The sequence below is a fragment of the Pongo abelii genome, chromosome 13 (assembly GCF_028885655.2).
Source record: "Pongo abelii isolate AG06213 chromosome 13, NHGRI_mPonAbe1-v2.0_pri, whole genome shotgun sequence".
Classification (NCBI taxonomy): Eukaryota; Metazoa; Chordata; class Mammalia; order Primates; family Hominidae; genus Pongo; species Pongo abelii.
The window spans coordinates 40,693,499-40,714,795 of NC_071998.2; the positions used below are offsets into that span (position 1 = coordinate 40,693,499).

At 34.6% G+C, this 21,297-nt stretch overlaps 1 protein-coding gene across 7 annotated transcripts in view; it reads right to left on the minus strand.

Annotated features, from left to right (window-relative positions):
* Positions 1-395: 395 nt before the first annotated feature.
* The window catches only part of CNTLN (centlein), a 352,032-nt gene continuing 331,130 nt past the window's right edge, over positions 396-21,297 (minus strand). For 6 of the 7 annotated variants that reach the window (XM_054519817.2, XM_024252705.3, XM_024252704.3 and 3 more), the window contains 3 exons: positions 20,042-20,227; positions 17,451-17,528; positions 396-1,756 (listed from right to left, as the gene is read on the minus strand). In XM_054519817.2, the coding sequence (XP_054375792.2) occupies positions 1,655-1,756; positions 17,451-17,528; positions 20,042-20,227 (366 nt within the window). In that variant the 3' untranslated portion in view covers positions 396-1,654. Of the gene's footprint in view, positions 1,757-12,404; positions 17,028-17,450; positions 17,529-20,041; positions 20,228-21,297 lie in introns of those variants that run through there. The other variant, XM_054519813.2, reaches the window with a different exon arrangement.

A 21,297-nucleotide genomic window follows, 5' to 3' on the forward strand; every position in this document is an offset into this window, starting at 1 on the left:
TGAGTTGGGAATATTGTGATGAATGCTTAGTATGGTAATGTTTTAATTGCATTCTTTGGGTATATAGTGTCATCACATAATAAACACAATGCTTCGCCATTCAATTCAATAACAAAATCCGCACTTCATTGTGCCTTAAGTGTGTGACATTTGATGGTCATTTCTTTCTTCTTTTCCTGTTTTGACATGAAAAGTGTGTACTGGTATATATATTTTTTTAATTGCAGTAAGGCAGTATTTGTGTCACCTAAAATTCTGTCAAGTTGTAACTGTGTCATTGTTATTTGTAGCATTCCAAGCAGTAAGAAGCACAGTCTCTTCCATTAACTACGACTCAACTACACTCATGTACTGTGAAAGCAGCCATAAACAGTACAGAAATGAATGAGCACCACTGTGTTCCAATAAAACTTTATTAACAGACACAAAAATTTGAATTTTATATAATTTTCACATGCTACAAAATATTATTCTCCTTTTGATTTTTTTTAAACCCTTTAATAAGGCAAAAACCATTCTTAGCTTGTGAGCCATACAAAACAGATGGCAGGCCAGATTCGCCCTGCAGGCTATAATCTGCCAACCCTTGCCTTAATCTCATGGGACCTACATACTAAAGAGGGAAAAGAAGAAAACAAATACATGAACAGACAGATAATTTTGTGCTATGAGGAAATAAAATAGTAAGCTGGTCAGAGAATGTGTCTCTGAGGGACCGGGGAAGGTGGACCTGAATGATGACAAGGAGCCGGCCATGAGGAAAGTTGAGTGCAGAGTATTCTAGAAAGAGAGAAGACCAAGGGCAAATGTGGGAGGCAGGCACCAGTTTGGTGAATTACAGGAACCAAAAAGGGTATGGCAGGAACACGGTGAAGAGGTGAAATGAGGTGGGAATGTTCAGGAATCTAAGTAAGGACGACATCATGGTTAAGAATGTAACTTTAATTAGTTGACCACAGTAGTAGTTCTGTTAAATAGAGCCTAATTTTATACACTGAGTTTGTGGTCTCCTGCAAATTTATATGACTACACAACGTACAGTATTGTGAAGTTAAGAGAGAGAAGAAGAAAATGTTTTTGTTTTTGCCAAATAGTTGTAGAAATACACAGTATCTCCTACATAAACCAGCACATCAATGAGAACAGATTCAATTGGACCACACAATTTATTTCAATAAATGCTCAAGTTATGATGCTTCATTTTATATTTGCTCATACTACAAATCTGTTCCTCCCTGGACCACTTATGGCCATCTATAGCAGTTTTATGTAAAAAGTCTAGTTAATTCATGAAACTTAAAACATTAAATCCTTAGTTGATACTTTTTCTTCTTATGCTCAGGCCAATTTGTGTGTGCCAAGCCTGCTCCGTTTCTTTTAATGCACTAGAAGGAAAATCATTTTTAAGTTTGCACTGATTTGTGGCAATATTTGTATTCGACCATCAAATGCTACACTATTTCCTTTTAAATGGCTATGTACTTAATTAGTTTCACTTGTTCAGCAATTAATTATTTTCAGAGACTTCTTATTTTGGTATTGAACCTGACTATTGATAGATGGAGCAGATACTGTGTCAGGATTGCAATGCATGTATTCCAATCACACCACGTAAAAAGTTTTCACATTTGCAATAAAGCTCTCCATTTTAATATCATCTAATATCTTTCATAATTGTGAAATATCCTTCAACTAGTTTCTTTTTTTCATTTATTTTTTCCAGTACTGCTTCTAGCAAATATGAGGCAAAAGGAAGCTGTAAAAGAAACACAAAAAAAGATTATTAAAATTCTATATTTTCTTCAGTTCAAAAACATACTAAATATCATTAAACCATTAGAAGTTAGATGTCTGCAACTTTGCAACCATAATGGTACCCTACTGGATCTCTTTTCTACTGATCTTGCTGGTTAGTGTGGGTAATTTTATCTTTTCTAATAAAAATGATAAAAGAGCAGAAGTAAAATGAAAAAAGATAAACGCCTTATTGAACAATTCATGGTTTACTGACCATGTTAATGATGTAATCTGCAATACAAGCAGCTAAGCCATTTATCTTCAATCAGCTGATCAATAGCAGGTTACAGTCATCTCTAGGGCACACGGGCCCACAGAAGTAGTACTGTGTGTTCATCACTCATAAAAGAATGAGAGAGAACCATCAATCCACATGTCTGCATTAGAGCCGAACATCTCAAGAATTGTAGAGTAAAAACTTCAGAGGAAAAAATGGCAAAAGTATACCCATTGATTAAGTTGTTATAGAAAAGTTGTTTGGCATATCAAAGTGTAATACACATGTTGCAAACTGCTGAGTTTATGAAATGTAGACTACATTTTTAAATTTCATAATTTATATAACTTTTCTGGTCAAGTTTTATTGTTCCCTCTGCTTCACTGAGTTGCCTGTAGAACTCCAACTCATCCAATACAGTTATACAGTTATAGGTGGTAAGTAAAAGACAATCTGAAATGCAGCCCCAGTTACTTCTGAATCCTAGAAATTTCTCTTATCCTTATTTTCAGCTACATAGCCTCACATAAGAGGTCTGTCATAATTAAGAAGTTTGTTAAGTCATTTCTTGGACTTGTCCTTTAGATCAACCAGGGATACACTACTTCTGTTTCCCTGAATATATTAATGGGAATGCTTAGCATGCCCAGCCCCCTTCCCTGCAGGGCAGTAGCATCAGGCCCATTTTTGTGCTAGGATGGACCACCGACAGCATCACTGTTGGCATCTGACCCAAGATGGCCTGATGGCCTTTGTCTGGGTCCTCAGCTATGCTCTGCTAAGGTGTCTATAATTAAACCAATCAGAATGGCTCTTTGCTAAATTTGGACTGGAGAAAAGAGAAAAGACTAGCTGTGGTAGTAGAACTAAGGAGCAGGCAGGCAAAAACAAATAGACCACATTAGCCATGAAAGAGAAATAGAGCCCACAGCTGATCCAGAAAACTGCCTCAGACCCAAAGAGCATTCTAGTTTAAGTCCCTTCTTATGTTTACAGTAATCTGCCTTCTTCTTAAGGTAGCCTGAGTCTGTGTCTGTTCCCTAGAAACACAGGAGCTTCACATATTTGTCTTACTTGAAACTTACCACTAAAGAAAGTATAAGATACCAAAAGAGCACATTTCTTCAGTTTTAAGATACAGATGAATAGAAGACATATACATTGACTTTAAAACAGCTTTTCTAGGGGGAAAAACCTACCACATCAAACACACTCATATTGCATATGCATCCCAATTTCAGGAATGTGAAGAAGTGGGAAAAGCATATCTTAGAAACAAGAAAAAAGAATGTGATCAGTTCTCTCATGGAGGATAATGATAAAAGCAGTACGCTTTAATTTTGACAAATTGCTTTTCTTGGATGTAAAAAAGAGTTACACTGGACAAAGATGCCAGCTTTACAAATAAAACTTTAAACCTTGAGAGCATTAATTTTAGGTGTGAAAGAAATGCACAAAAAAATGACAAGACTACTGGGAAACTTTCATTTAAATGATGTCACTCAGTACTACATGCATTCCTATCTAAAAGGAAGATACAAGAAGGGAGTAATTTCCCATCCCTTACGGGTGGAAACAAGGCAGAAGTGTTTCATTTTCTAAAATTGTTCTCTAATCAAATACATTTGGGAAACAAACCAAACTTCTACCTCTTAAGAGTCTTTAAAAGTCTAACAGGCACTGGTCTCTCCAAGAGGGCAATATAATATCCTATTTCTAAATTCACTTGTCCATCCTGTTCTCATGGTCTATTTATCAGGCTGAAATAGTGGTCCGTGAAACAAAGTTTGGGGAACATGCTGGTTATATCATTTCCTATGTAATAATGTCACAGACCTTTCACCAGTCCACAATGTGTTGGCATTAATCCTATTGTTTGCAAATTTCATTTTCAAATTTAAATCTAAATGTACTCTTATTATCTTGTAATCTGAACAACTTTCAACATGGACGTTACCTTTAAAAAGTCAAGCTCAAATAACTCTTCCAGAAAGCCTCCAATGTGGAATGGGAAGTCCATTTACGAATTTATTACCAACTCCCTTTCTCTTGCTCTGGCTCCCAATAAAACTAAAAGCCTCAAAGTTAAACACAACTGTATGCCAATCCTGTTTTATTAGATTATAAGCTTCCTTTAAGCTTTTTATAGAGGCTAACACATTTTGGATTTCAAAAAGGAGTCAATCCTTCAATCAAAATGTAGAGTATGTGTACATCTACTGCCCTTGCAGGAACCTATTTGTCTATAAGAGTTCAGAAGAATCATATTATTTGTCATTACATAACTTTAGACAAAATTTCATACATCTTACTAGTGTGAGATTTAAAATTTTTATTTTAATTCAATTTTTCTATTTTCCCTTTCTGTGAACCAATTGACAATATTTTCCTCTAAACCCAGTGCTCACTCTACTTGCTGTTTATACTTTATGGTTTATTGCTAACTGTAAATTCAGCTTCCAAAGAGGTCTTTCAAAAATTATTTTTTAAATACATAAGGCTCAGTCGTAATTAAGGTAATTTTATAACAGAAAATATGATAAAATAGTTAATAATTGAAACAAATTTAGAGGAACACTAAGAAAAAGTCAGAACTACAAAACAAAACATTTTGTAAAATATACTTATGTTTTCAAATAAATGCAACAATTTAAAGTAACTGTCAATTTAAAAAAATTTAAGTAGCTGTCCCTTCCTGCTTTACAAATAGTTCTTGGTTTATGGAACAGATTCAATATGTATTCAAATAATGAATGCACTAACAACTTTGGTTTTAAAAATAACCTCTCTTACCAAGTTTATACTATTCATTTATTTAGCAAACATTTTTCATAGATTGTACACAAAACAATTCTCCTTAGTCTAGAATGTATTACCAAAATATTTTGTTTATAAAAATGGCTAAGAGTGGAATTTTCAAGTTAACTGGCTATTTTGGTTAATTGAGAGTCATTACTTATATCACGCTAATTCTTAAACATCATAAATTATAGTTAACCCGAAAGTCAGATGGAACACAATTTAATCTTCAGTGATTCAAGAAAGCTCTTCAAAATCTTACAGTACCACATGAACATCAATTCTCAGCATGTAGCTCTAGCATGGTTAGAGTTAGGACTGAAACTGTACTTAAAATACAACATGCCTTGGAAAGCACTTTAAAAATTCACATGGTCTGCTTATTTGTTTGCCATATTTTTTTAAGTGCAAAATGTTTTAAAAACACTAAGAACAAGAGACTCAAACCTTCTACTTTGAAGTCCAGATTAAATGCATATTTATTTCATACAAGGAGTTTATAGTTAATTATATTATCTTTATATGCATTCTGGAAGGGGCTATGTCACCCTTAGAAATCTCTGAGGGAGACATACAGACAGGCATAGCTGCTCTTTTACTAATAGGATTTTAGAGTTGGATAGAAGTGGCAATCTGACTGACCACAGCAAAGATCTTCTTGCACCCTATCAAATACATCTGAAACAACAAACCAACATTATGCTGCTGTGGGTTTCATGTCAGATGGTATTTGCCAGGGATTACAAAGTCCAGAGAGCCTGCATGATTTCTTTTTCTCTCTTGGATAAAGAAGGAGAAATGATACTCCTGGGCATATCACCGCAGAGTTACACATGCTTGAACTCTTCAGCATAAAGAGAAAAATGGACAGGTGAAGATTTCATACTGAGTGAAATTTCTTGGCATAGAAATTTAACGGGGATATCTGACAAAGTTTGCCTCGGTCTATAGGTAGTCTTAAGGCAGATCTTCCTAGTCATTCTAGCTGTTCCTGTTGCAAAGAGTGATTTCCATTACTGGAGGGATCTCCCCTGATTTCACACAGATTTTTAGCTTCTCTGACATATAAATACCTACAGAAGTTTACCTTTAGGAACTGGTATGCACCTATCACAATCTTAAATTTATTACTCACACTTACAAATTGTGGCTTCCTTTAGAGGTGACATATAAATGATATAAATGATGACTGCAGATGCTTGAGAACTATCTTAGAAAAACAGCAAAGCTTAAATGATTGCAAAACATAAAAATAACGTATTACATCAGCATTAATGGGAATATACTCTTAATATAAAATTGAAATTCTTTTGTATTGAAAGAAAAAATGGAAATAAGGATAACTTTTAAGTATAAAGGATAAAATTAACAATTTGGCCATTTTTATTCTTGTTTTCTGTTTGAAGACTATGACCAAAAAGATACTTCTTGTAAGATAAAATGTGACTTTTATCTAGAGTCATATTGAAAGTTAAGAATATAAAATTTTATGAATTATATCTGCTCTTAAAATATGACTTAATGAGACCTTAGTAAGATAGGATAATGTAGTTTATTATAAAATTAAAGGTGCAACATTTGGTATATGCATTTATTTACTTACATATATATACATACAAGCACACACACAAATCTGAGTGGTTAGCATCCACTCTACTATCTTGTAGTTAAAGACTGAACTTGTTAAAATAATCAAGAATGCTATCAGAAAGAACAATGTATTTATAATTTAAATTTGGCACTGAATTTTGAGTCACATCTCCTAAATGGTTGTTTCTATTTCTGCTGCATATCATAATAGAAAAAAAGAACTCTTGGAGTTCTACTAAAAATGGACAGAGAAGGCTGTGCCTGCTGCTTTCAAACTCTGTTGAAGGCTATAGCTTTTTTCTCTTTAATTTTGAACCTTACTCTAGAAGTTGTAAGACAGAATGAAGAAAAAAGCTTCAAAGAGTGCTTCCATAACACTTAAAGCAAACGGGTGATCTGTTCTATTTATAAAGTCCTTGGGGTTGGGGAGACGCTTGGTAAGTTACTTCAGGATTTAGTAAAATGAACTGCCAGCAAGTTCTTTAGAGCTATGGTAAGTTACGTAAGATGGAAGAGAAATTTAAGTTAGCCATAGACTTTCCTTCAAACCCAGAAGCACCTCTAGGCTGTGATTAGGCTTCTTGTCTGGTTCCTGTGTGACACTATAATTCTCGTCCCCAAAACTTGCCTAGATAGAGCTAACCCTTTGTCACTGGTTCCTCAGCAGCTGGGAGTTTCTTCCCCTCCCTCATTTTCCACTCCTATCAAATCACTTTTCCCTAACTGATGACCAATATTCTCATAGATCAGAGACTACTGCTGTGCCTTCACCTTTAAGATAATGCTTTGGGCAATGATACCAGCACAAAAAGGAATTGAATTCCCTAAGCTCCCCTGGACATCAGTTTGGACCCCTATGAATTGTTTGGACATTGGTCTTACACAAAGCTTGACACATTACTACTTTATCCCACCTTCTCCAACCCCCTGCAAGACTTTTTGAAGTCCCAGTTGTCTTCTCACAAAGCCAGCACACATAATGACAAATACATCTTAATACTGGTATTTGGACTATCCTAATATGACTGACTTCGTTCTCAAATGCCAGGAACTGTGTAGTATATATACTTTAAGGGGATATGTCCATTCCTTGTATGCTCCTTCATGACTAGGTGAGATATGCATGCTAGAGATAATGCTTTAAGAGTCTACAGTCCACTGTAACAAGGAGTCCCTTTTTATGTAGACATCAAAGAAATAATTTGGGGGCTCAATAGGACTAGGTGTGAATACCAATGTTTATCACATGGATGCAAACTCCGAGTTCAGGAAAAGAAAGCTTAACTGATATAAAAGGTATTTAGCAGGTAGACCCTTGTTATTAACTAAAAATGCTTGTGTTCCCCCAAAATTTGTATGTTGAAATCCTAAACTACAATGTGATGGTATTAAGGGATAAGGGCTTCTGGAGGTAATTAGGTCATGAGGATGGAAGCATCCTGAATGGGATTAGTACCCTTATACAAAGAGACAGGAGAGCTTACTCGCTCCCTTGCTCTCTCTGCCATGTGAGAATACAATGAGAAGACCATGATCTACAAAACAGGAAGAATGCTCCTAAGGCTAATGCCTGATCTTGGACTTCTCAGACCCCAGAAATGTGAAAAATAAATGTTTCCCAGTCTATGGTATTCTGTGATAACAGCCTGAAATGACTAAGAAAACACTTAATAGTACAGGTAGGAAAAATAAAGGGATGGGGAAGGATCCAAAAGAGAACTGAATTATTCAGTCTCTTGTTCATCACTGTGTCACTCAATGTTGATTTAAATATGTTGCTCCAGAATCTGGATAAATGTGGATAGTGAATTATACCTCCTCAATGAAAGCACTCAACAAATACAGTTATGCATCACTTAGCAATAGGGATGCATTTTGAGAAATACATTGTTAGGCAATTTTGTTGTTGTCCAAACCTAGATGGTATAGCCTGTTACACACCTAGGCAATATGCTATGGCCTATTGCTCCTAGGCTAGAAACCTGTTACTGCATGTTACTGTACTACATGTTGTAGGCAAATGTAATACAATCATAAATATTAGTATATCTAAACAGAGGAAAGGCGTAGTAAAAATATGGTGTAGAAGACTTTATAAAATGGTACCCCTGAATAGGACACTTACCATGAATGGAGCCTGTGGGACTGGAAGTTGCTCTGGGAGAGTCAGTGAGTGAGTGGTGAGTAAATGTGAAGGCCTAGGACATTACTGTACACTAATGTAGATTTTATAAACACTGTATACTTAGGCTTCATTAAATGTATTAAAAAACCTTTTTCTTCAATAATAAATTAAACTTAACTTACTGTAACTTTACTTCGTAAGCTTTAATTTTTGACTCTTGTAAGAACACTTAGCTTAAAACATAAACATATTGTACAGCTGTATAAAAACATTTTTATACCCTTATTCTGTAAGGATATAAATAATTTTGTATTTTTTTATTTTTAAACGTTTTAATTAAAGAACAAGACACAAACACACACATTACCCTGGGCCTACATAGGGTCAGGGTCATCACTATCCCTGTCTTCCACCTCCACATCTTGTCCCACTGGAAGGTCTTCAGGGACAATAACACAAACGGAGCTGTCACCTCCTATGTTAACAATGCCTTCTTCTGGAATACCTCCTGAAGGACCTGCCTTAGGCTGTTTTACAGTTAAGTTTTTTTTTTTTTTTTTTAATAAGTAGAAGAGTACACTCTAAATTAATGATAAAATGCATGGCATAGTAGACTGGGCACAGTGGCTCACATCTGTAATCCCAGCACTTTGGGAGGCTGAGGCAGGCAGATCACCTGAGCTCAGGAGTTGGAGACCACCTGGGCAACATGGCAAAACCCAATCTCTGCAAAAGATAAAAAAAAAAAATTAGCTGGGCATGGTGGCACGCTCCTGTAGTCCCAGCTACTCAGGAGGCTGAGACAGAACTGCTTGAGTCCGGCAGGCGGAGGTTTTGGTGAGCCAAGATTGCGCCATTGCACTCCAGCCTGGGAGACAGAGTGAGACTCTGTGAGCAAAAAAAAAAAAAAAAGTATGGTATAGTAAATACATAAACTAGTAACAGACATTTATTATCATTATTGAGTATTATGTGCGGTACATAATTGTATACGCTATACGTTTCTATGGGTGGCAGCACAGCAGGTTTGTTTACACCAGCATTACCACAAACAAGAGTAATGTGTTGTGCTACAACCTTAGGATGGTTACAGTGTGACTTGTGGATAAGAATTTTTCAGCTCCATTATATCCTTAGCAAACTAATCAATGTCCCAACAATTCACAGGGGTCCAAACTGATGTCCAAGGGAGCTTAGGGAATTCAATTCCTTTTTGTGCTGGTATCATTGCCCAAAGCATTATCTTAAAGGTGAAGGCACAGCAGTAGTCTCTGATCTATGAGAATATTGGTCATCAGTTAGGGAAAAGTGACTTGATAGGAGTGGAAAATGAGGGAGGGGAAGAAACTCCCAGCTGCTGAGGAAAACCAAATACTGCCTATTCTCACTTATAAGTGGGAGCTAAATGATGAGACAATATGGGCACAAAGAAGGGGAACAACAGACCCTGGGGCCTATTTGAGGGTAGAGGGTGGGAGGAGGGACAGGATCAGAAAAAAATAACTATTGGGTACTAGGCTTAGTACCTGGTTGATGAAATAATCTATACAACAAACCCCCACGACATGAGTTTACCTATATAACAACCTGCACATGTAGTCCTGAACCTAAAATAAAAGTTAATTAAAAAAAAATTTTCAGCTTCATTATCATCTTATGGGGACACCATTGTATAGTGTGGTCTGTCATTGGCCAAAATGTCCTCATGCAGTGATGACTGTATTTACTCTATAGTAGGCAATGGGTTAGGCATCTTCTGGGGAGACTAGTAGCAAATCTAGCAAAAAGATATGCTTTTAAAATAAATTAAAAATAATTAAACATAAGAAATCACTAGCATACTAAGTTTGAGTTATTTTCCATGTATTTTCCCCAGGCCTCAAACGGTTATTATCCTTTTTAAGGGTGACAAAACACTTTTACAAGGGACAATGCATTTTGGCATGCATTATTTTATCATTCCAAATCTGTCAGGTGGTATTTTTTCTATCTTACAGTTGAAGATATTGAATTAAAGAGGCTTTAGTTACTTGCCTTGAGCTAACTTCTTCTCATGCTAGCGTGAGACAGAACGCAACCCCAGGTCTTCTGACTATAAGCCATTGTAAGTTTACTGTGTGGAGAGAGTTCTGGTCAATATAAGGAGAAACTGAATGAATCTCAGGCACGTGATGCTGAACATGGATTTCTTCAGCAGTTACTGAGTTTCCTATTATTCCACAAGGCAGAGCTCATGCTCTGGAAGAGTGGTTGGCTTAGATTTTTACAATGCAAACATTTTAAGTATGGAGTTTTGATTTTATTAACCATTGTGCTTCACGTATCTTGTTCTATTTTCTGCAGCCAAGGAAAAATCTAGTTCTAAATCTAGATGAAAAATGTTCTTGCTAATATCCCTCGAAAGTTAAAAAAACAGAATGAGGTGACATAGGATGGGCTTTTCAAGGTGCAAGAATAGGAGTCATTTTAATGCTTCTCTGGGTAATCCATATTTTTAGGGCACAATTTACTGACTTTTTGTTTTCCCTTAGCATGGTATAGGAGGTAAAAGATTACTCACTGTGCTCTCAAGGAACTTGTCTATCTAGAAGGCAAAACTGTTCCATACTATATTTGACTACACTAATTTGGCTCTTATATTAATAAGAGCTTCCCAATGTTTTGGAAATCATAATTTAAATGAATATTACCTGTGTCCCGACATATATTGACTATAAATCCTACTTCAGATTTTTAAAAAATTGTTTTATGTTATAGAAATGATAAATATTTTATCATTTGAATCATTTTTAAGTCACTTATTCAGTGGCATTAATTACATTCATGTTGTTGTGTAACCATCACCACCTCTATCTCTAGGATTTTTTCATCTTTCCAAACTGAAATTCCACGTATATTAAACAATAACTCCCCATTCCCCTCGTTCCACCAGCCCTTGACAACCACCATTCTACTTTCTGTCTCTACAAACTTAACTAATCTCAAATAAGTGGAATCAGGGTATTTGTCCTTTTGTGTCTGACTTATTTCACTTAGCATAATGTCTTCAATGCTCATCCATATTGTAGCATGTTTCAGTACTTCATGCCTTTTTAAGGCTGAATAATAAACTGTACGCATAAACCACATTTGGTTTATCCATTCATTCATCGGTGGGCATTTGGATCATTTCCATCATTTGGCTATTGTCAACAATGCTGTTATGAGCACTGGTGTACAAATATCTGTCTGAGTTCCTGCTTTCAATTCTTTTGGAGATATACCCCAAGGCAGAATTACTGGATAATATGGTTAACTCTATGCTTAATGTGTGGAGGAACTGCCATAGCATTTTCCACAATAGCAGCACCCTTTTACATTATCATTAGCAACATACAAGTGTACAATTTTCTCTGCATCCCAACACTTATTAATTTCCTACTTTAGAGTTTAAGCTTTTTAAAGACATGAATTGTCCTATTTGTTTCCCATGCTGACTAGCACTTTTACATACTATCAGCACTCGATAAAAGTTTGTTGAATAAATAGTACTGCTAACTTCAAATATATACAGCAATTGAATTAGCTGTTAATAAAGAACTTCCAGGCAGAAATCTTTTTATATTTGGTTGAGAGTTAATTTTAGAATACTGGTTATAAACTTCTTTGTTTTCTTATAGCACAAGAATATATATTAGAAGAGACAAAACTACACAAAGAAGACAATAAAATGAGAAAGAAAGAAAAAGGAGTTACAAGAAAAAACTGATATTGTAGATTCAAATAAATTTAATTATTTTATTAAAAGGATCCTTTTAACTGTAATCACATTCTAGTGATACGAAAGTAGGCTTACTTTGTTAAATTAAAAAAAAAAAACAGCAAGGCTGTGAGTAGAGAATTTTAAACTCTTCTTACTTCATCTAAATGTGAGGATTAATTCTGTATGGGTTACTGAGTGTGCAGGCTTACATGGATGAGACAGAGTGAGTGTGTGAGTATGTCAGTTTCTGAATGCATTTGTTGTAAGTGTAACACAGGAAATAACCACAGAGTAAATGGCTTCAGAGTTGCAAGGAGAAACTTTCAGTTAACCTTCAGGCCAGTAGTATATTCTATTTACAAAAGCCAGGGAGATTTATAAAACCCTTCCCACTGCCACACTGCAAGGCATTCTACAGAAGGTAAGCATATTTTGCAGAGAGGACACTGGGGAAAGTTAGCCATTTTAAATTTCAGCATTTGCAAGATCTGAAGCAACTAATAGGAACAGAGATTTTTAAAGGTAAAGAAAAGCCACTGATCAAAGTCTGTACTTTGAATTCTCAAAAACTGAAGGCAAAAAGACAGAATTTTTTATATAGTTCCAATAGAAGAAAATGATCTATACAAAGTGGACTAAAATGGACAAAATGAAACCTAAAAAAGGATTAGCAAATAACAAAGAATAAAGCAACACACCATAAATCAAGGACACATTTTCTAGCCATTCATGTCTAAGGGTATTTATAGAAATCTTAGTAAAGACCCACACTCTGGTTATAACTATGTATTATTTGTTTTATACATATATACATATTTTAATATATCTACCCATAATTCTACTCAAGTTAACTACCTAGTAAATTTCATAGTTTCTACATTTTAACTATTTATTGTCCTCCATCCCCAGAAGTGTAAATTCTATAAGAGTAGTGAATTTTTATCTCTTTTATTCACTGCCATATTCTCCAAACCTGAAATAATACCTGGCATGTAGAAGGTACTCATATATATATTTTTTAATGATTCCAGAGCACAGGCTCAGCTTAATTTCCACTAATTATTTTCATTGCCTTTATAAAGTCACAAGTACAAAGGACTGTTTTAGGTATCATAAAGGCCTAAAAATGACCTTTATTATAATTTTAATTTGGGGGATCAGCATGGGCAGAACAGATAAACACTGTCTTTTAGTGGGAAAAGTTTAAAAAACTGACTCCTTGTTTGGATATGTGAACAGGTAAGACCAATTAGAATATAAAGGTAGGACATCTCCTTATGTGCCAACTGAAAAGAAACTACTGAGTTTGAAATAAAAATATTTATATCATTTACTCATATTTACAGCCACTAGACAGCATTCAAGTTCAATTGCATTTAAAGAAATGTCTGCTATTGGTGGGGGGCACAACACATGTGAAATAAGCAATTTATTAAATTTACTTTTAAATGCATTCTTTTTTTTCTTTTTGTAATATTTTCCATTATCAAGGAGTTAACTGTTTTAAGTGTAGATAAAATTCACATAGCAAAACTCACCATTTTAAAGTATATAAATCATTGGTTTTTAGTACATTCGCAAAATTGTGTAGCCATCACTAGTAATTCCAGAGCGTTTTCATCATCCTCAGAGAAATTCTATCCGTAAGCAGTCACTCTCTATAACCCCCCAGCCTCTGGCAACCACAAACATACTGTCTATAAATTTGCCTATTTTTACATTTTGTATGAATCGAATCATAAACTATGTAACATTTTATGCCTGGCTTTACTTCTTTTGTTTAACTAAAACTGCCTTACCTCTTTTGTTCCCTAAACCTCCAAAGATATCATTATCTTTCTCTCCTCATGTAGTATATTAAACTCACCCATCTTTTGGTTTCCACCCAGACCCCTTTCATCTAATCTCATTACTGCTATCTATTCACTCATTATAATGTAGATCACAATCTGTCTCCAGCCTTTCTAATACTATGGCCAGGCCACATCCAGACTCTCACTGCCCCTTACCCAGAACACCTTTTTGCTCCCAGTCTCCTCTCTCCAACCATCCTACAATGTTGGTCTTAAGCATCTTTCTAAAGCACAACTCTGATTATATCCCGACCCTGCTCAAAAGCTTTTATAATTTGGTCCCAGCCTACTTTTCCTATTTCTATCTTTTCTCCCACTCCCTAAACTATAGACAAACTAATTGTGGTGGTTTCTCCTATCTTACTTTAATTATCAATTTTCTTGTTTGTCTCTGCCATAAATTATAAGTTTTAAAAAATATATCAATGTGAAAAGAGAGATTTATACAAATAAAAATGTTCAAAGAAATTAAAGGCAGCTATGCCATAGAAAGATAAAAGTAGACTTAGTAAGATTTTTTCAGTGTGGTTCTTATTACTAGAAATCTCTGGGGACAAAGACAAGGTGCAGATAAATGTCAAATACAAAAAATTACCAATAGCATCACAACTACCTGAAATAATGGCATATATCTGGGTTCCATATCAAATATACACAAGTTAAAATTTTAGACCTTTTAGTTCTTGTGCACTTGTAGCTAACAACAGCAGTAGGTATCATATTATTATTAGTTCCACATTACCACATGGAAGAATAGCTTTTTATTTTGTGGTGAATATTTTATCAATATGACATTCTATCAAACAAAAGCAGAAAAAAAATTATCTTTTTTACCAGAAAGCAATTCTGTGGCCCAGTCAAACAAAAGAAAATCACAGGGCCAGATTCACCCTGATAATCTCAGGGTTTGATCACATACAGCACCCAACACACAGAGAGGACATAAAAGAGAGGTTTTCCAATAATTTTATCAAAATATTTGAATAAAAAAATCAATATTGGACTAATTAGTAATTTTTAGAAAATGTCTTCAGTTATTCCACAATGTGAAGATGATGTAAGCTCATATCCAATGAGCAATAAGCCATAAACTAAACAAAAATGTATGAATGAACATATTTACGCTTTTGCCCATACAATCCTGTGAGTGTAACTCAGACTCTTAAAAAAAACTAGTGGGCAAAGAAAACCTTTTCTAAAATTCAGGACAAATATAATTGCTCGGATTGAGAGAGAAAAAAAGTAGGATTAAAAAAAAGATGTTTTCTATTTTATAGATTTTTCTCTTGGGTGTAATTATAAAGCGACATTCAAGTGCAACCAATGAAGTACCTATTTTTTCTCTCACAAAATTCAAAGACATCAGCAAAACCACCTATGTCAGTAATAAAAATAAAAAGTCTTTGACTTTTTAAATGTTATCATACTGTCACAGTGGAATAAAATTAGCTTGAAAAATGATCTAAAGGCACATGATGCAGTTCATTATGTATAACAGCAACAGCAGCGGTTTCCCAGTGTTCATAAAGGCTGCTCCATTAAATTTACCTCCAGTCAATAATTAGGAGTCCACAAATAAACCTGGGCAATTAAATCAATACTGCCTGGCAATTATATTCCAGAGTCCAGGCTCAGTGGCACAAAAAGGCACTATATCAAGCTGCAGTATTAAGCAGTCTGATGCCATTTTCAACAGAATTTTTTTATACTTACTGGACAGAATAAGCATACATTCAGCTAATGTAGAATGTATGTATATACCTCTCCATGTGTTAACCAAAAAAACTCAGGTCCAGTGTCATTACAGTTTTAGTAAAATTTAACAAAGCTTTACACATACACGTTTATTATTTTTATAGTCATAATTATGATAAAATTTCTAATTCAAATAAATACAGGTCATAATTACAAAGTGAACATTTTAAAAATTCATTAAAAAGTTTATTTTTATCATTTTCAATTTGAAAAGAAAAACCTCATTACAATCATTATTGAATTCTTTGATGTGCCAGCCACTGAGCTAGGTTCTGGGAGTACCACATGATTAAGAAATGGCCTCTGTTCTCAAAAGCAAGTAGTCAGTGTAAAAGGCTTTGTCTAGCACCTGCACATCTACACTTAAACAACTTTAAGCAAATGATTTTTAATCACCTATTGTTATTAAAGTGATTCCAGACAATGTTTCAAAAATATATCAAACTGACACTAACATGAATAGTTTATATACTATTTACTTATTCTCGACTTTACTAAAAGCACGGAAACTGATACTTGTTAATGTAAGTGTAAAATAATTGCATTTAATATCAGTTTCTATTTTTAATCTTTACACAGAAACATTTACAATGACTTTCCAAAAATCACAGGACAATTTTTGGGGTATTTTGACAAATATGTTTTGGCTTTTATTTATTCCAGTCCATGTAAAAAATAAACAATTAGGTTGAGCCGAAGGAACTATAAGGAAAAAGTTTTAGAATACATTACATGCTGTCAGTGATGTCAAAACAAAAGCTGGCTATGACTAGAAAAGCAGGGCTCTCACCTGCCAATAAACTGCCCTTGATCACTTACAAGAGGGGCGCATCCCAGCAGACTATATGTGTATTAAAAAAATACTTGAAAGGGAAGAAAAAGTATCACGCAGGTCACAGCAGCAGTCTCAATAGACCCCTCAGGGATTTCAACTCGTCTTGGCCTTGTCATCCTCTACGCAGCTTTCCACTCGGCCCAGAAAATGTCGATAGGAAAATGTTTGAGGGGCCTCTGGTGGAAATTTTCTCATTCTTTCTGCATTGACAGGATGCCAAATCAATATTTACTTCCCACTAACAAGCTGCTCGAGGTCTCAGTAGAAAATATTGTAGAGAATGCGGGAAGACACAGTAATAAACAGCTGTCTGGCTGTGAGGAAAACATGAATTGACTGGAAACAGGTCCATGGTAAAAGGTCACTGAAACCCATGAACTCCTCAGGTGTCCATATCAACTACTAACTTTGAAGACACATAATAAAGAATCTCTTTTCCTAAGAGGTCTGAGAGAATGGATCCTTTTCAGTCTAGCAAGCACAGAGGTTGACTCAATAATTTAATTAATGCATTTGCTAAGACCCATGTTGGCTCTATCCCAAGGCATTTGTTTCATTTGTTAACTCCAAAAGTACAAATAGAGGGTTAACTTTCCTTTCTACCTATTGGAATACTTCTTTACCTAACAGAAGTAAACAATGGGGAAGTGTTTACAAAAAGTTAGACATCTGGTGAAAATGTAAGGCTTGGAATTCTTATTTGGAAGCTTAATATATGAAACAGAAAAATGAAATACCTGTCCTTCAAGAAGTTTCTGAATGTACAACATCCATTCCTTGTCATTTTCAGCATCAATTTTTGTTTTTTCAATTTCCTAAAGAAAAAAAATAAAAACACTGGTGTTAACGAAATTTATATGAACTTGTTTATACTATCAGATACTGAATAAATCTGGAGTAATATCAATAGAATTAGATTCAACAAAGAACAGTCTGTCATCTCAAAGTAGAAATATTTAAATCCATGCTCTTTAAAATTTAATTTATAGATACATACTACGGAAGATATAGCTATATTTATATATTTCACAGTAATTCAGAAATATTTAATTTCTACCTTCACAGTGGAGCTCAAAGTAGGGGCTAATATGGGGGTGAAAGCAATTAAAGTGAAAAATAAGATGGAGTTATTTAAAGGAATCATTTACAGGTGACTCTCATGAGATAACACAAAACCTAATATTCCAAAATCTGATTTGTCAGCAGATAACTAAGGAGTAATTGTTCATTACAAACAGAATAGAACATGGCATGACTCTGGTATATTTAAATGCTTGTTGATTCAAACTATCCAATAATCTACTGATAGGCCAGCGACACTCCAACTTAAAGTGCTATAGGTCACAAAGTATTTTCAACCCATCAATTATCATGACAGAATATTTCTGGAATTGAAATGTATTCACATGTACAGTTGATGATTCACTTGAAATTGTAATTCAGTTTACGAAAAAAAAACCTGACTTTCCAAGAAGGGAAGGGCGTGAGAAACTATTATTTGTTGAAATTTACTGTATGGCAGGCATCATGCTAGGCACTTCAGATAGGCTATCACAGTTTCTGATGTGAATTTACTACAGTTCGATATAGTGTAAAGAACATAAATCAGGTGATCTGGGCTCTGTTTGGGCAAATCCTTGGACCTCTGGAAGATGACAGGATCAGTCTAAATAAGCTCTGGTCTCTAATGAAATCTAGTAAATATATCAAAATGTACCTATGCCTCTTAGAACAATATGTTTATATCTCTTACTCTTTCAGGAAGGACTTTATTTAAGATTGTGTGACATGCATATTACAGTGCTGTGTACTCTGTCTTCAGACTCCACCTGCCCAGAGGCAGAGGTGCCATTTATTCACAGACATGCACCGTCTAGTCTTTGGGGCTATCAAGAGAGATCCTTTTCTAATTCACATATTAAAAGAGGACAACTTTTCTGATTTGCTCATTCAAAGAGGGGTTTTTTTGCTAATTTGTTAGCCCAGAGAGTGCATCATTTTAGAGACTACTTGGTCTCAAAAAACATGGTGGCTCTGTGTTCCAGAATACGTACATGTGTTAGCATCAGTGCACGTGTGTATGTGTAAACACATACATGCACACAGGCATACTCACATGAGACACTGTGCTAAATCTGTGTGTTTTAAAATTTCTAGGCAACAGTAGAGGCCTTACCCTTAAATTTTTGTTAGGTTTCTCATCAATCAACATATTTTAATTAAATGCCTATAATAAGGCTTAGTTAACACCCTTGCCAGAAGTAATATTACTCCCATGTGTCTTACATTTGGTACTATATGTGATATTGTTCTTATACTTCAAAGTTTAGAATTTGATAGAAAGTCGCAGACGTTTTGGCATAGCTCCTGAAAACAGAAACTGGGAATTCACCCACTGGATGAAAATAATACCTGTAGGATTCCTTTTAACTATTATCTAAGGATTCTTGGTAGTTGAAAAATCTTTACATATTGTAGATTTGCTCTATTCCAGAAGATCTTTCAGAAGCTGATGAGGGGGCCAGAGGATGATCTCATACAGACACCCAAGTCTATTACTGAACAAATATTTGTTGAGAATCTGCTACTGCCATCATCTTTTAGCATTCCAAAGGATAAAAATCTAATATTCATGAATTAAAGCTCAGAGCCATAGTAGGATAGGAATGAGCATCCTACACATGTTTCACAAAAGACTGCGTGGTATGAGATTCTGCTGTTTATGAGGCAGTGGCTATGTAAAAAATGCAGTGTCTTTCCCAGGAGGTGCTAAAATGCTATCAAAGACTATACCTGTATGCATATAAATTCACTCAGACAGAAGTATTTTACACAATTTTAAGCAATAAATATTTTTCAACAATATATTTTCAAAGCGCATATTGGTGAATAATAATTTTGAATTTAGCTATGAAAGCCAATAGATTTGGCACTTTTAAAAAAATCTCATAAGGAGAAAAAAACTTCAAATCAATGGAAACTCAGCTTAACTAAATCCATTTAAGCTAGCTTAATTAAGTATACTGGTTTACATGATATATAATATGATTAAATTAAAGAAAATGGAGGAGATAGGAAAGAATAAATAACAAGTAATTTGAAAGGTTATAAGTACTAGCTTATTTCTATATCATACAGTTAAATTTCTTTAAAGGCTTTTTGAGTTGGTTAATACTTGATGTATATCTTTCATTGGCACTTTAACAATCTTACCATCATTAATACTATCTTAAAGATGAAATTCTAAGAGGTATAAAACAAAACAAAATATGTACTTAAGTCCAATGTGTAATAAACCCTTTACTAATAAATATTTAAATGATCTTACCACTTGATCTTCTGTGTCTAATATTTCCTCTAAATCTGACCGTGAAATGTTCAGGATAGAAGCTGCCAAGGTCTGGGCTTTATGGGTTGAGGTTTTACAGGTGTCCCTGTTTTGCTTCATTTTTTTAAGCTCTCTTATTTGTCGTCTTACCACATGGACATCATTTTGTAACTCTTTGGCCAAAGCCTGTAACATAATGGAAAGAAATTGAGCTTATATGAAAGTCATAATGAAGACAAAGCAGTAATAACATAAAAATATGAAGATACTAACAAATCTTTTTTTACTAGGATTACTCTGGTTTTAATTACTCTGGAATATAGTGGATTGCTCTTTACCTGTTGTCAGCATGCAATAAAAGTTCTCTTCAATGAATACTTAACCAACTTGCTGGATTAAGCAAAGCTCCCCCATCCCTCTTTCAGATACACCAACTGGTATCTTGCTTGGTGAATGCTTACAGCAGGCAGGCTATTTTTAATCAGCACAACAACTTCTACTAGTTGACCTAACACTAAGAGTCAGGTTCTAATTATTCCTCAATGTGCATATATTATTTGTAACAGGTTAGTTGCATAATTCATTTAATGGGTACATAAACCAATGAAAGATTACTGCAGAAAGAACTGTTTCTATTTTATCAATAGTAGATTACAAATGCTTTGGAAGAAGTTGAGAAGGACAAATTGGGTCAAAGTTCAATTACATGTGGTAAATTATGTGTGGGCAAGACAACAATGAAGGATTGAAGAAAAATCATTAAAAAATCAAGAACTGCTACACAAGCCTTTAAGTTGCCTCTTTGAGAAATCAGTAAAAGCTAGCCAATACCACACCTACATGTGGGTAACAAAAAGTTACTCCTTAATTTGGTTGGACAGAGTGCTTCAGTACATGGCTTTGTGAGCTGAGAGCAAGTTAGTTAGATGTTTGGGCTGTTTCCAATCTTTTGTTAGCACAAGCAATGTTACAATAAATAATGGTGCTCAGATATTAATTTTGCATCTCCAGAATATATGGCTAGAATTGAAACTGCTGGATCAAAGGGTGTGTATAACTATAATTTTGACAGCTGTTACTTAATTCTATCCCTGTTCTCCATCCAAGATAGTACTAATATATATCTCCACAAAGAATGTATAAAAGTATCTGTTTCTCCACAAAAATAGCAAAATACCAATATGTTATTTCAGAGTAGCTTGTGTTTTCGCTGTATTTTAAAGTTTCATTTCTCTCATTATAAACAAAGTTGAGCA